The sequence below is a fragment of the Dryobates pubescens genome, chromosome 3 (genome assembly GCF_014839835.1).
Source record: "Dryobates pubescens isolate bDryPub1 chromosome 3, bDryPub1.pri, whole genome shotgun sequence".
NCBI classification, from domain to species: Eukaryota; Metazoa; Chordata; class Aves; order Piciformes; family Picidae; genus Dryobates; species Dryobates pubescens.
Window position 1 is genome coordinate 2,583,021 of NC_071614.1, and position 16,182 is coordinate 2,599,202.

The 16,182-nt window shown below is 43.3% G+C and overlaps 1 protein-coding gene across 1 annotated transcript in view; it reads right to left on the reverse strand.

Moving 5' to 3' along the window:
- Nucleotides 1–3,692: 3,692 nt before the first annotated feature.
- Nucleotides 3,693–16,182, reverse strand: part of CHD7 (chromodomain helicase DNA binding protein 7) — a 122,655-nt gene continuing 110,165 nt past the window's right edge. Inside the window, exons 26-38 of the mRNA XM_054179258.1 lie at nucleotides 14,336–14,465; nucleotides 13,987–14,059; nucleotides 13,635–13,689; nucleotides 12,656–12,884; nucleotides 11,963–12,171; nucleotides 11,165–11,842; nucleotides 10,589–10,749; nucleotides 8,319–8,546; nucleotides 7,513–7,956; nucleotides 6,753–6,974; nucleotides 6,440–6,580; nucleotides 5,595–5,699; nucleotides 3,693–4,796 (exon numbers count right to left, since the gene is read on the reverse strand). Coding sequence (XP_054035233.1) covers nucleotides 3,843–4,796; nucleotides 5,595–5,699; nucleotides 6,440–6,580; nucleotides 6,753–6,974; nucleotides 7,513–7,956; nucleotides 8,319–8,546; nucleotides 10,589–10,749; nucleotides 11,165–11,842; nucleotides 11,963–12,171; nucleotides 12,656–12,884; nucleotides 13,635–13,689; nucleotides 13,987–14,059; nucleotides 14,336–14,465 — 3,629 coding nt within the window. The 3' untranslated portion in view covers nucleotides 3,693–3,842. The remainder of the gene's footprint in view (nucleotides 4,797–5,594; nucleotides 5,700–6,439; nucleotides 6,581–6,752; nucleotides 6,975–7,512; nucleotides 7,957–8,318; nucleotides 8,547–10,588; nucleotides 10,750–11,164; nucleotides 11,843–11,962; nucleotides 12,172–12,655; nucleotides 12,885–13,634; nucleotides 13,690–13,986; nucleotides 14,060–14,335; nucleotides 14,466–16,182) is intronic.

Genomic DNA, 16,182 nt, shown 5'->3' on the forward strand with positions numbered 1-16,182 from the left:
GCAGTTTGAAATGAGCACAGAGCAGATTTAGATTGGATGTGAGGAACAAGTTCTGCACCATGAGGCTGCTGGAACACTGCAACAGGTTGCCCAGGGAGGTGGTTGAGGCCCCATCCCTGCAGAGATTCAAGGTCAGGTTGGACAAGGCTCTGAGCAACCTGCTCTAGTGGAAGATGTCCCTGCTGACTGCAGAGGGGGTTGGACTGGATGCCCTTTGGAGGCCCCTTCCAAGCCAAACCATTCTATGACTTTCAGACTGATTTCACCCCTTTTCATACATCCCTGCTTTGGCCTTGCACCAGTTTGCCCATGCCAGCTCTGGTGCAAATTCCCAGCTGACACCAGTGCGAGGTGTGCAGGTCTCCAGCATTCCAACAGCACAAACGCTTAGTCCTAAGATGGGGGTCCACCCACAGCTGGCCACTCAAATTGCTAATTGCTTCATGTACTCCACTGAAAACCTAACCTTTTCAGCTGGCTCTGGAGATGGCTGTGTACACGTGTGTCAAGGTGACAACACTGCAAGCAGAAGTTCTCCAGCAGTACATTATCTCCCATATCAAAAGGTCAGAAAAGGCTCCAAATGGGTAGCTCTCCAGAAGAGACACTGGGTTTTATGAAAAGTGGGTCAGTTTTAGTTTCATGTAGGTTGTTTGACACAGTGGTTTCTGGCATCACAAGCTCTGGTCTACAGGATACCACAGAGCCTTTGTGTCCCTTGCTGTCACTACAGCATTGTGTTTTTCTACCCATTAACCAAGGATAAATGACCTAGATATTGTGCCTATTAAAGCCTCATTTTTCTTTTGCCTTTTTTGTTCTTTAGTGTACCACATTATCACACGCTGAACACATTTTAAAGTATCCTCAGTCTCTCTGCCCCTTTGAAGGAGTAAAGTAAGGGCTTTAGTGTGCATTTCTGTGGAGTTACTTCGAGTGGAAAAGATGAAGGTTCCTGCCTGGTCCCCCTGAAGATGGTGTGCTCAGCATTTAGAGCCCCTGAGCTATGAAGAATATGGCAGAAAAAAATGCAGTGGGGGGGAAAAAAAACACAACCCCAAGACAAGAACCAAACCAAACCACAACAAAAAGCAGCCACGAACACAGGAAGTGAACACCAGAGCTGACATCCCTAAACACTCCGTCCTCTAATTACATCTCTGCATATCATGGGTCACTTTTATTAAAAGCATCATTACTACAGTTGGCAGCAATTTACATCTTATCTTACATGATAGCAGTTTCCAAAGGGAAAAAAAAAATTAAAACCAATGAAAACAAAAACAAAACCAACCAAACAAAAAAGCCAAAAAACAAGGGGGGCCTAGGGGAGGGGCTGGGGGGGGGGAAATAACAGAAGAAGAAATAAAAACAACAACCCAACCAACCAACCAACCAAAAAATAAACCAACCCAAAGAATTTAAAATAAGAAGACATCACAACAAAGAAAAAAACAATACATTTACAAAGTCATGTCTGTAAACTTCAAGGCTAGTTTTAGAGTTTGAGGTAATGCTGTTTAGCTTTGTGGCTAAAAGTAACAAAGTCCTTTAATTTAAAAAAAGGTACCTGATTTTTTTTTTTTTATCTTCCTTTTTTTTTTTCTCTTTTTTTTTTCCTCCTTTTTTATTTTTTTTTCCTTTTCTTATTTTTTTTAGTCCTTTTTTTTATTCTCTTTTTTGTTTTTTTTTTTTTTGTTTAAATCATTATTATTATTTCTACCAGTGCATTACAACATCACGAGACGATTCAAACTGTAGCTTTCTCCTGTTAAGAAACCTTCTCCCCGGGGTTAATTTTTTTCTTTTTAATTCCAAAAGGTACTCTTCACATTCAACAGCTGCCTTATTATTGCTGTGTCTCAAAGACAGAGACATTCACACTATCATGAAGATTGTCAGAGAGAGAATGTGTGGTGTGGTGTGTGGGGGGTGTGGGTGGGGGGGTGGGTGTGTGTGTGCGCGTGGGTGAGCTCTTGGGCAGTCAAAATGAAGCTCCGGTTACGATATGTGGTGTGGTGAATTTCATCTTGACCTTCACAGCGAAGAAAGAAAGAAAATAACCCCAAAAAAAAAGAGGAAAAAAGAAAAATGGAAAAAAAAAACAGGAAAAAAAAAAAAAGAAAGGAAAGAAAACAAAGGAAAAGAGAAAAAAGGAAGGAAAAAAGAAAGAAAGGAAACAAGATAGGAAAAAAGAAAGAAAGGAAACAAGATAGGAAAAAAGAAAGAAAGGAAACAAGATAGGATTAAAAAGGAAAGGGAAAAAAGGAAAGGGAAAAAAGGAAAGGGAAAAAAGGAAAGGGAAAAAAGGAAAGGGAAAAAAAGAGAAAGGGAAAAAAAAAGAAAGGGGAAAAAAAGAAAGGGAAAAAAAAGAAAGGGAAAAAAAAGAAAGGGAAAAAAAAGAAAGGAAAAAAAGAAAGGAAAAAAAGAGGGAAAAAAAAGAAAGGGAAAAAAAAGGGAAAAAAAAGAAAGGGAAAAAAAAAGAAAGGGGAAAAAAAAGAAAGGAAAAAAAAAGAAAGGGAAAAAAAAAGAAAGGGAAAAAAAAAGAAAGGGAAAAAAAAAGAAAGGGAAAAAAAAGAAAGGGAAAAAAAAGAAAGGGAAAAAAGAAAGGGAAAAAAAAGAAAGGGAAAAAAAAGAAAGGGAAAAAAAAGAAAGGGAAAAAAAAGAAAGGGAAAAAAAGAAAGGGAAAAAAAAGAAAGGGAAAAAAAAGAAAGGGAAAAAAAAGAAAGGGAAAAAAAAGAGGGAAAAAAAAGAAAGGGAAAAAAAAGAAAGGGAAAAAAAAGAAAGGTAAAAAAAAGAAATGTAAAAAGAAAGGTAGAATAAAAAAGAAAGGTAAAAAAATAAAGGGAAAAAAAAGAAAGGGAAAAAAAAGAAAGGGAAAAAAAAGAAAGGGAAAAAGAAAGGGAGAAGAAAAAGGGAAAAAAAAAGAAAGGGAAAAAGAAAGGGAGAAGAAAAGGGGAAAAAAAAAGAAAGGGACAAAAAAGAAGGGGACAAAAAAGAAGGGGACAAAAAAGAAGGGGACAAAAAAGAAGGGGACAAAAAAGAAGGGGACAAAAAAGAAGGGGACAAAAAAGAAGGGGACAAAAAAGAAGGGGAAAAAGGAACTTTTAAAAAAGGAATAAAAATTAAAAGTAAACAAAAAAGAATAAAAAAAGAAAAATAAGAAAAATAAATAATTAAAAAATAAAAAAAAATAAATAAAAAAGAATTGAAGACTAAAAAAGAATTGCAAAATTAAAAAAGAAGAATAAGAAACATAATTAAACATTTTTAAATACATATAACTTCATCCTTCCTTTAAGCAGCACTTTCCTTCTGCGAGTGCCACTCGGTTACAAATTGCTGCTTAAATTCATAATACCAATGGGTACCCAAAGGAAAAAAAAAAAAAGAAATAAAACCAAACCAAAAGAAACCAAAAAAAAAACCCAAACCCAAAAAAACCAACCAACCAAACCCAAACCAACCCAAAAAAAAGCAGAGCATTATGTCCATTTCCTTAAAAAGACATGATCACCTCTCAAATTTCATCTCTCCTAGGGATAATAAATAATGCACTGCACAATACTTAATGACCAAGATACCTTTTGACACATCTGTATAACATGACTTGAACGTTTTCTTTTTTCTCTTTTTATCCTTTTTGTTTTGTTTTTGTTTTTTTGTCTCTTTTTTTTTTTCCTTTCTCCTTTTTTTGTGTTTTTTTTTTCCTTTTTTTTTTTGCTACACTATGTTACAGAACAGCTTATAAAAACTAAGTATGGACATTTAACTGTGAGTGTAAACAGTAGGACTACCACTTGTCAAAAGTTTAAAACACTTTAACTGTAACTGGTACTGGGTTATTCATCGTTTTCATTGTTTTCTATTTCTTCCCCCCCGTCAAGTGAGTCTAATTCTTCACCCTGTGCTATTTCATCTTCTAAAACGGAGGAATCTGCAGTTTTATCAAGGCTCTCCTCTGCATCGCTGCCTTCCAGAGTTTCTTCGTCTTTGAAGGCAGTTCCTTCAGTTTTGTCAGCAGCCTTCTCTTCGCTGGAGCCCACTGCGTTCTGAAGTCCTGCTAGTGCTGGGAAACCGGGCAGAGTCAATCCTCCCAGTCCTGGAGGTAGAAACATGGATGGATAGAAGAGGCCAGGAGCCATGGTAGACAGCAGGAAAGGATTGAAGGCCAGAGGGTTTGTGGGCAATCCAGTGTTGGTGGTGGTGGTAGTGGTGGCAGTGGCGGTGGTGGCCGCAGTAGCAGCACTGACAGATCCATTCGCAGAGTCAGTAGCAGAAACAGTGTCTGTGCTTTTCTCGGAGTCTTTGTTCTCCTCTTCGTTCTCATTCTTCTTCTCTTCAGCTTTCGAGGCGCCGTCCTCGGCCTCTCCCTGGCCGGCAGCAGCAGTGGCATTCCCAGTGGTCGCTGCCATGGGGTTATTCAGCAATCCGCTCAGTCCAAACATGTTGGGCAGCCCTGCCATGCCTGGCAGCATCAGAGGCAGCATGGCAGCCGGGTTCTTAGCGTCCCCCCCAGCGGCAGCAGCTGTCGCCAGCCCTGGCGGGAAGCCCATGAGGCCTGCGAGCTGGAGAGACTGCAGGTTCTGGAGGTTCTGGAGGCTGGTGAGGTCCATCCCAGCAAACAGACTGTTCATTAGTAGTGGGTTGATTCCCGAAGTTGATGCTACAGCAGCAGCTGCTGCAGCTGCTTTGGCAATTTCACTTTTTGGCCTTCTTCCCCTTCTGCTTGCTCCTTCCTCCCTCACGACAGGTCCAGTGAGAAGACGGTCAAACATGGACTCTGGAACAAAACCCTGAAAAGGAGACATGGAGAGAGGAAGAAAAAAACCAAGCCAACAAGCTTTAATGGCCATCAGCTTTGAGAGCTTTCAGCAACTAACGGGTGCTGATGGAAGGAACAGAAGGGGTTTCAGCAGGCTCCAAAAGCCGCTTGTTTTCCAGCCCTGGCACATCGTGACTAGCTAGCTACTCGAGCGAGCGGCAGCAGAACATGTAGGAACAACTGAAGAAAGCAGAGTCACAGATTTTTTTTCCCATTTACACACAACAGTAAAACAACACATGCTGGAACTCTGCAGCTCCATTAAAACCCCCACTCTGACACACTGCAGCTAGGAGGTTATGCCTCTGTACTTGGGGCTGAACTTCAGCAGAGGAATGGTTTATTACAACCAAAACCGTGCCCTTTATTTTCAGCCAATCCGTAAAAGAAAAGGCAGGAAACCTAATCCTTTGATGGTGCTTGTCACCAGGATGATGAAATTCTGTTATGAACATGACAAATACTTTCTTAACAGTTCCTGATGTCTGGATATTTGTGTTTATTAAGGATTGTCGCTTGTAAGCTAAAATTAATTCAAACCAAACGCTGAAGGGTTCTCACTGCAGCTATTTTTCAAGTGTCCTTCATCCCCATTCTGCAGCAGCCTCCTATCACCACCCGCCCCAAGCTGGGTAACTCCCACCCAGACGCTACAGTTTCCTCAGCTCCAAAGCAGCTCCAAGATAAAGTCTTAATAATCAATTTACACAGCCTTCAACTTTCCTGTGCTGTAATCCACAGTGAAGCATGCAGTGAACGTTTCACTTACAGACTGTTTAACAATGTCAGTCCAGTCTGGAGCAACAGCAAACTCAGGATTTTCTTCCAGCCATCTTGGCAAGTCCTTCATTGGAGGGGCCATAGCTCCACCCATCTAATCCAAGAGACAAGGTTAATACTTAAAAAAAAACAAAAACCAAACAACACCACAATAAAACCCCAACAAAACTACTTCTACCATCTACTCCTATGGACATTTTCCATCTGTGCACTTTCATCTCTGAAGGATGGCAGTAAACACTTTCAGACTTTGAAAAACACATAGAAAGGAGCTAATGATACTAGAACTGAGAAGATTATGGTTTTAAAGTAGATATAGCAAAATGATGTATCTCAGGCAGTGCTAGCAATGAAATTCTTATCTGATATAAAGAAAAAAATATGCTATGTAGCTCCAAAGAGTAAGAGTTGTTTACTTGAGTGATTGATAGGAACATATCACAAGAGGAGAGGAAAAATTAGAGGAATTGAGTGGTAAGTTCATTCATAGAATAGTTTGGGTTGGAAGGGGCCCTAAAGAGCATCTAGTTCCAAAACCCCTGCCATGGGCAGGGACACCTCCCACTAGACCAGGTTGCTCAAGGCCTCATCCATGACCTCCCTGGACAATCTGTTCCAGTGTCTCACCATCCTCACTGGAAAGAATTCCTTCCTAATCTCCAGTCTAAACCTTCCCTCCTCAAGCTTCACTCCACTCCCTCTCAATCCTTACAAGCCTTTGAAAAAAAGTTTTAAGTGTTGAACTGTTAAAAGAGGAAGCTTGAAGGAGGAAAGCTGCTCTGCACACACACAAGACATTGATCAAGCCCTCCGCCGAACTAACTTTGCTTTTACCTTCTTTCCATTCCGCTTATTTACAACAGGAACCCTTTCTTCTCCTGTCAGGGTGTTTATATCCAGTTTATTAGGGTTTCGACACCTGTGTCGCTTTTGTTTCGGCTTCTGAAACGGGGAAAACAGCACATCTGCACTCTTCTGGAAAGAGGAGAAAGGCAGTGGCTTTTCAGTGCTTTGTTTTCCTGACACGCATCCCCAGTCATGGAACCCCTTCTCACAACCATTTTAAGTTACAGTTACAAACTCCAGGGCTGTGGCTAGTGTGAGGGAACTAATCTTGGTATCTGTAGAACTAACTTTGGATACTTACTGGTACATAACTTGGCATATCTACAGTGTAAGTGGGATGCAACTTAAGCCATTCAACTAGATCCTTGTTTTTGGGAGCATCCTCTCCCACCAGCCTGGTCCCATCCTCTAGATTGATTACAGGGATGCGAGTGTCTGGGTCCAGCTGACCAGGAGATGGAATGTTCCTTGCTGGTAGGGCTTCCATATCTTCTTCAAAAGCTTTGGTCACTTCTGCATCCTCCTGAGAAGACAAACATCTGCTTTAATTCTCACTTCAAGGACATGAAACTGAAACTAAATGCTTGAGAAGATTTTGCATACCTAAGAGTTCTTGGGGTTTAAATATTCACACTATGTAAAATTTTATTGTTGCATTAGGGAATTTTGTTAAGTTTAGCACAGGTGAAGATTAAAGAACACAGAGCCAAAGACAGAGCAGATTCTGTACACTTCCAGTTAAACCCCACCAGTATCGCCCCCTTGGCTAGACAATAAAATGACATCCTTAAGCCTCAAATATATTATGTTTTGTTTTAAAACACACCCCACCGTCTTTTTGAAAGCACAAGCTATTTAAAGATCACCTCCAACATGTCAGATCACCTCCAACATGTCAGAGCAACCTTGATGTGAACAACACTCTGGTTCAAAAAGTAGCACCAGCTCTATCCAGCTCTGGTTGGATAAAAGCCACACATGACTACAACAACACTTCAGACACATTCAGAAAGGACTAGACACAGGAGAAGAAATGAGAGCCAAAAAGGTTGGTGTCTTACTACAGTCAACGATGTCCGTTTGTTGCTCATAAATAACAGATCAAGCCCTTCCACATTTTTCCTCCTTCCTCTCCTCCTCTTCATGGGCGGTTCTCCATCTATTAAAGAGCCATTTAGGAGATGCCTTGTGGGTGTGCGTGAAAGACCTGCTTGCAGCAGCTCCATTTGAGTTTTAAAGGCATCAGACACGGGTGTGGAGACATTAGGCAAGATAAACTTTGAAGTAACAGATGAAAAATTTGAGGTAGAACTTGTTGCCTCTCGTGAGGCCTTTGATAAATCTACAACCTTCTCTTGTCCATTTTCTGAGACCACCTGAGACTCACGTAACTGGGCAACCATTTCCATAAGATTTCTCCTCTTGGCAGCTCTCTCAGCCTCAATCTCAATCTTTCTTCGTCTCCTCCTCCTCTGACGTGGAACCGACAAATTGAGTGCATCTTCCTGGAGAAAAATGAGCGTTGCCAGCCATTAGCAGAGCTGAATGGAAGAGTCCAAAACACACAGCTTGGAAAACAAAGCCTTCATTTTATGCAAAGAAACCCTGGGAGCATTCAAAGCCAGCTTGGATGGGGCCTTGAGCAACGTGCTCTAGTAGGATTTGCCCACAGGGGAGGTTGGATCTTTAAGGTCCCTCCCAACCCAAACCATTCTAGGATGCCACCATTTACTTCTCTGGTTTCATTTAAAGAAATGCTATTTTCAATTCATTTTACTGTGCATAAGTGCATGCCAGACAAAGTTTTTTTTGGGACAGAGCAAGACTAACAAAGTTTTGTGTGAGAAAGAGCAAGCAGCAGCCTTGCCTTGGATAACTGAGGAGAAGCGGTGAGATCTTCACTGCCACTGACGCTGGCTTGAGCGACCATGGAGAGCTCTGCAAAGCTCCTTTTTTGTAGAGGGCTGTCCACAGCTGTTGAAGTATAGCCAGGTATGAGGCCCTGGAAATCAAACATCTGGCGCCTATTTACTGGCCACTTCCCTTTCAGCACTGCTTCACAGATGTTGTCTAATCGGTTGATCATTACTCGGTCCTGCATAAAGGCAAAGCACGTCATGAACCTGCAGCACGGAAGGTGCCTCTTCAGCTCCAAGCGAGGGGAACAGCATGGCCCAGCTTCCACAGCTGAGGAGATACACCCCAACCCAGCTAGTGCTGTGGGTCAGCATAAACTCGGCCTCTTAGGAGAAGCCAATACACAGTTTTGTGGGATGAAACATCACTAGAATTAAAAAGCTGCTTTCTGGGGGGGGAAAAAGAGGCTGAGGGGAGACCTTCTCACTCTCTACAACTACTTCAAAGGAGATGGGAGGCAGGTGGGGGTCAGATCTCTTGTTCCCTAGAAATGAGTGACAGGACAAGAGGAAACAGCCTTAAATTGCCCCACAGGAAGAGTTAGGGTAAGGTTGGACATTAGAAGAAACTTCTTCACTGAAAGTGTTCTCAAACACAGGAATAGGGTCCTCAGGGAGGTGGTTGAATCCCCACCCCTGGAGGTGTTGAAAAGATTCAGAGATGTGGTACTGAGGGACGTGGTTTAGCAGCAGCCTTGGTAGAGTTAGAGAATGTTTGGACTCAAAGGTCTTTTCTCACCAGAACAATTCTGTGATTCTACATTGAGGGAGAAGCAAGATGAAGGTTTTCTGCAGGACAACGTACTAAAGTGACAAATTTAAGAGGAGCTCCCTGTTGTTCCACACCCACAACTCCAGCAGTTTACAAAAATCAACAGTTAGGAAGGTAAAAAAAAAAATCAGAACATCTGCAACCAGCATCCCTTAAAGCTGTGGGGCTGGGGATCCAAGAGGCTGGATCTGCCATTCTGTCCTAGGAAGTGGATCCTCATTAGCGTCACTATTAATAAAGTTCAACATTATGAAACGGGCACCAAGCTAGGGACAGCTAATGAATGTCAATTTTCATTCCACGCCCATTATCACTTCAAATTTCACTGAAGCGTGCACACTAAAAATCTCTAATTATGTTTATTAGTCTGCTTATGCTGAACCTACACAGAGCACAGGGCTTTGCTGCTTTACTTTTACGCTGTGATGGGAGTCAGATTTTTGGGTGGGTTTTTATTCCAGTCCCCATTTCCATCCCGAAAGCAAAAAGGAGGAGAATCATCTCATTTTTTGCCATGACAGTATTTAAGCAGCTCTACACCAGCATGCCTAAAGTGGAAGGAACTTCAGGAGGAGGAATACTGCTGGGCAGGGAAGAGGAGTGTGGGTCAGCTTCCTCAAGAGCAGAGCAGTGCAAAAGCCACTAGCAGATCTCAGCAGCTGCCACAGACTGCTTGCTTTCCCCAGGAATAAGCCTATTAAGAGCAAGGTCCCCCCTGCCCTGCCCCCCCATCCCAAACCAGATGGCCCTGTTATGGTGATTAGGAAGCTTAAGACTATTACTACTTTATTTCTCTCTCCCCCTCTCCTTACTGCAAAGGAGAGTATAAATTATGTATGGATTTATTTGGAGGTTATAGTTCCCTGTTTTAAAAAGAAAACCATTTTCTATTAGACAATTTTCTGCATTGTTACCAAAATAAGACACAGCTTTACCCCATCTGAAACTGCTGCTTATGTTTGCAGGATACCTTAATACAATTACATCTGTCAACATTACATAATGGCTTAGATCATGTAGGTCACCAATGGCCTTCCCTGCAATCTCCTCACCCCAAAATACAAATGTGATCTCACAAAACCTCCGCTCCCAACGCTGCAGATTGCCCCTCAGACAAAAGCCATCATTCAAAACCCTGACTCTACCTCCATCAACCGAGGTGTGAGAGGTGAGATTCTGCTGACATAGAGTTATGGAGCCTTTGAGGAACTCCTGTCTGTCAGTGGTTTGTTGTTTTCCTAAAGGACAGCCCTTACAGTAGAGCAATTCCTTTCATTTCCTCTGCTAATCTGGATGAAATTGAAGAACCAAATGCTAGCCCACAACCCATTCACGCAAAACAAGCCTCTTGTCCTCCGCAAGCGCAGAACTGCACAAAGCTGGCTGATCTTTGCAGTCACCTTTCCCAAATTCTACCAAAAAGACACAGGCCACTGACCCCTGACCAACCTTAGGCCAGAAGGAGAAGGCAAAGGTTCTCTCGTGAAGCAGCTGAACCACAGAGGGATCCCCATCCTCCATGTAGAAGCCGTCGCGTGTTTCGTCCCTCGCGGTACTCATGGAGGCGTTGCTTTCTTCATCAAAATTCTTACCCTGAGAAACTGCTCCTGCTGAATGACAACCATGACCAGGCATTAACTGCAGACCATCCCAGCCACCCGACGCCAACCTAACGAGACAGGTTAAGACAACCAGGCTTGACAACAATGCTTCTAACTCAGGCTTTTGTTCAGTAATTACTGCAGCAGGGCCTCAGCCTTCTGCGTTTGGCACCGAGATCACGCCTGTTGGCTCAGAAAGCTACCCAGGAAATCATCCCCTGGGGGGGAATACCCCACTGCTGCTGGGTGGGTTTGATGAAAGCTTATCTAGCCACCTGATACATGGAAGGGCAGAGGAACTGCTACATGTAGCCCATCCTGAGCTCCAGAACGGCTCAGTGTGTGCCACTTACCAGCTGGCACAAGTGACAACAGCTGTGGGGCTCACGCTAAGCAGACAGAATTGATCTGACCAACACATTACCTTCAGGTTGGGAGGATTCTTCTGATTTATCATCATCATCCAGTTTCTCCTCTTCGTCCTCCTCTGAACCTTTCTCAGAAATAGATTTTGGGTCTACGTCTGTGCTCACTTCTATGTCCTTCAATTCACATTTAACAGAGCCAGGCTCAGCCTCAGCATCACAGTCCTGTTTAGTGTCCTTATCTGCAGTATCCGTCTCCTCCTTGATATCAGACTTTTCTTTGGCTGCTGCATTTTCAGACCCTTCAGCTTTAGACTCCGTTTGTTCTGTGGTCTTCTCTTCTTGTACTGGTGTGGATGGGACAATAGGTGGTGTCTGACTGCAGCCAGCACCCAGGGGGTTTACAGAAGAGACAGGATTTGCAGCACCCGTCCCCCTGTTTTGAGCAAAGTTTTTGTGAGCCTCGAGAAAAGAGAGTTCAGGATCGTTCAGAATGTGATAATCTGTCCTACTGACTCCATGTTTAGCAGCACCAACCAGCAAGTCTTTGTCATGTTTACCACACTCCCACCACTCTGGCAGGTCCAAGCTTGGCTGGCAAAGCTTTAACCTCTCACCCAGCTGCGGGTGATGGAGAACCTGTTCCCGGATCTTCCGCAGCAGCTCTATACGATATAAAGTCCTAGAAGCACGTTCCTCTGTGATGGGCTCGATCAGTGTGGAGAGATCAGGTGGCTCTGCAATGACAGCCATTAGATTGTGTTAGGTGGACACCCATTTCATTATACCTGGCCAGGAGGTTTCAACAGTCTGTCTCTCAAGGCTCATGTTGATTCCCACACTCAGCTTGAACTTACCGTCGTCGGGTTTGACCGGCATCCTGCACACTCTCCTACACATGTTCACAAAGCCATTGAAATACTTCTCCAGGCTTTCATCAGACTTTTTGTCAAGCCTAGCAAAGGCTCTGAACTGATTCCAGTCAAACTGATGTTTCACAGGATCAAAAATAACTCCAAAAGTAGACACCACACGATAAAAATCAGCTTCTTCTCTTCTCGTCCATCTAGGCAAGAAAGAAGCAAGAAGTGAGGCCAACTGAATAAACCAGAGTCCAAACGTGGTTTGATGCCCCCAAGCTCCTTTAAACTACTCCCTCAGAAGGGAAGAGTGGTACTGGTGACACAAAAGCAAAAAGTGCTCTCTATAACCCCCTGGAAAGAGGTTGGAGTGAGGTGGGGGTTGGTCTCTTCACTCTGGTATCAGGTGGTAGCCTGAAACTGTGCCAGGGGAGGTTTAAGTTGGAGATTCAGATTTCTTTCCTGCAAGAGTGGCCAGGGACTGGAATAGGCTGCCCAGGGAGGTGGAGGAGTCACCACCCCTGCAGGTGTTCAAGAAATACATGGACATGGCATTGGGGACATGGTTTAGCATCCATGATGGTGTTAGTTTGGTGGCTGGACTTGAGCATCTTAGAGGGCTTTCCAACCAGAACCCTTCTACAATTCTATGAAATCAGATTTACAGAGAGATCCCCCTGAGAAACTCACTTCTGTCGTTTCTCAGTGATTATGGCTTCCCTTTCTGCCTCCAGTGCCCTCACTTCCTCCCGAGGCCGACGTCTCCTGCGGTCAGTCTTCATTAGTGCCTCTTGCCTCATTTGTTGCCTTTTATAGCTGCGCTGATAGGCAGTAATGAGGCGACGCAGCCGGGTAGTCAGGGTTGAAGTGTTGGGCCAGTAGAGTTGGCCTAACTCAGAGTTGCTTTCGCTGTGCTTGTCTGGAGAATAGAGAAGTGTTTGTGCGCTGCAAACCCACCACTAACCACTGCAAAGTTTCTATGGCTCTAACTGAATCCCTGTTTTATCAGATAAGAACCCACGCCTCATTAATATTGGTGCATAACAAATTAGCAGCAGGGTAACAACACTGGTAGGAGATAAAGAACAAAATCAAACCATCCAGCTCCAAGAGCACAAAAATGCTTGTGAAGCATTTAGAGATAACCATCAAGCATCATTATTTAATGTTGGGAATGCAAACATACTATGATTACTGTTAAGCACTTAAATTAATGCAATGCATCTTTAAATATATTGCTAAGAAGACGGCTCTGCCTCTGAGGAAACACCTACGCTGATGATTTTCCACTTTATTATTCTCACTTAAACTTGGCATTTTTCCTCCACACTGAGGAAACAACAGATCTATAACTTTCCAAGATTGTCGTGGTGAGAACATCAACGGCAGCGTTATGAAACATCCGGTCTTTATCACCACAGTTTCTAATGTAATTAGAAACCCAGAAAGCCATAATGTGGATTATTCAAAGGCAGTAAATAATTGTTTTGGAAGATGTGAGGCATGAAGAGAGATTTGGCAGGAAAAAGTTGACTGGGGTGTTTTCCCAAAGCACCACCTATCCCCCCTCCTCTGCTAACATAAACAGTCAACCTCTCAAAGTCTTTGCTATAGTCTCTGGTAACATAAACAGTCCACCTCTTACTTAATGTCTTTGCTATAGTCTTACTTGGGTGTATTTCTATGGACTCCTCTTTGTCTTCTGGAGGTGAGTTTGCAAATTCCTTGGGGAGAAGACAGAAATTTCAGTTATCATTTCAGGAGAAAAATGACAACAACACAGCAGCAAACAAGCTTTGTTATTTGGTAGCTCTCAAACATAAGAACTACAGTCTGGTAGTTCTCATACTTAAGAACAGCACATTAAGACAAACACGGATGAGGCCTTGAGCAATCTGTTCTAGTGGAGGGTCACCCTGTCAGTGGCAGGGAGGTTGGAACTAGATGATCTCCAGCCCAAGCCATTCCATGGATCAGCTATAATTATGTGTTTGTAATTACATAAGGATGGGAGTTCTTACATCAATTTCATCCTTGAAGGGAGTTCTGGTCGGCTTATATTCTGGATCTTCGTCCTCTCTGTCAAAGTCACCACTATAAAACATTGAAAAGAAATATTCTGGGTTTGAGAGGCAGCTGATTTTCTGGACAAAAGGCAAAAAAAGAAAAGCCCCAGAAGCCATCAGCACGGTGCACCGAAGTCACACATTGCTATTTCATGCTCCGCTGTGGAAACAATTCCATGTACTTTTTACATCATATGATCACTTCGGCTCCTCAGGCGAGATGTAAGCAAAAGCTGACATCTGAACTGCTGCCAACGTATACAACGCTGATAAAGTTTATTAATTTTTTTCATGTCCTCCTTACCCATCGCCACCATCTGCTAACATGTCTGTCCCTCTCTGCTCAGCGGCGATGGCCTTTGCGTCAGGCATGCCAACCCGTTCCAGAAAGCACAGCGCGGGGTCAGCTCGCATGGAGTTGTACTTCTCGTAACCTGCGTGCGCAGAGACAGACAAAGCCCTCTTAGAAGCTATGACCTGCTGTGAATGGAAGGGGTTTAGGCAGTAAAAGTGCAATTTTCTGGATTCATTTATTTATTTTTCAGTAAAACAAAGGAGCTGTCACTGTGCTGGAAACAAGCATCGCCTTCCTCTAAGGCAGCTTTTCAATTCCTAGGAGGACAGGCTGAAAGAGTGAGACCTTAAAGCTGCATTTCCATATCTGAAGGGGAGGTAAAGGTAGGCTGGAGAGGGACCGTTTAGAAGGGCTTGTAGTGATAGGACAAGGGGCAATGGTTTGAAACTGGAGCAGAGGAGATTTAGGTTGGACATCAGGAGGAAGTTCAGCACAATGAGAGTGGTGAAACACTAGAACAGGTTGCCCAGGGAGGTGGTTGAGGCCCTGTCCCTGGAGACATTCAAGATCAGACTTGATGTAGCCCTGGGCAGCCTGATGTAGTTGGAGGTGTCCCTGCTGCGTGCAGGGGGGTTGGACAAGCTGACCTTTGAGGGTCCCTTCCAACCCAGTGCAATCTGTGAAGCTGTAAATCCCATCAGCACCAAAACATTTTCACACTGATAACATGAACAATCTGTAGATGCCGCAGAAAGCAACTGAATGTCTTTACAAGGTAAAGCAACAATCCTTCACAAGTGAAAAACTTCTTGGAGTTTCCTTTATGCCTCCAAAATGCCACACTCCCTACTGGAAAGGTGCAGATGCAAATGGAAGCACAGACACCCAGAGAGGTTTTCTCTAGCTGCAGCCCTGCTGGAAGCCTCAGCACAGGCTGGAAACCCGCTGTATACATGGGCTGTGCGTAAGGCCAACGAACCTGTCTCATTAGGTTTAGGATGATGCATGTCAGTAAGATGACACTGTTCCCTCTATGGTTTTCAAACTGCTGTTTGCTTTTTTACTGCCCAACTTGACTAGATGGAAAATGGCAGATCCCAACAGTGCACTGCAGGAAAATGATTTTTAGACTAGACTTGCCTCAGCTGAGCCCACAAAACAGAGCTGCTGTACATAGGCAGAACAGCACAATTCAATTAGGATTTGTACTACAACACACTGCTCCTAACTGCTGTAGAGCCTCAAGCCAAACTGTAATCATGAAAGGTTTTATAAGCCATCATTCTCCCCTTTAGTCAGGCTGGGCTGCTGAGAATACCTCTGCGACCTCCAGAGAATTGGGATTATAATCAGGAATCGCTCACTGTATATATCATGCCAGCTCTGCATCCCCAGCCTTTCAAAGTTAACAAGGCTGCATCCCACTCAAGGGAGCCGGGAGTTCTCAACACTGACATTTGTGAAATATTGCTTGGAACAAAGCCCAGGAGGCACTTGTACAGATTAATAGCAGAGGTTAAGCCCACCGTCCACTTTGACACTGGTTGGCAGAGTTAGCAAGTGAAGCAGCGCTGGAAGCAAAGTTTATGGAGATCTATCTTACTATTTGGCTATTATTTAAACAAATATGGTTTTGTTTTATTTACAGCCAAGAAAGTAATGTTTTCTTCTCAAATGTTCTGCAAACATTTAAAAACAGCATCTGATATTTACAGCTCATATTAGGTTTTTAATGCAGGCAAGAGAAAAGAGAGGGAAGGGGAAAAAAAAAAAAGGGAGATACAAGCCAACAGTTCTTTGGAACAATACTTGTTAATATTATGACTGAACAGTCCTACACACAGAAAGCTTCACAA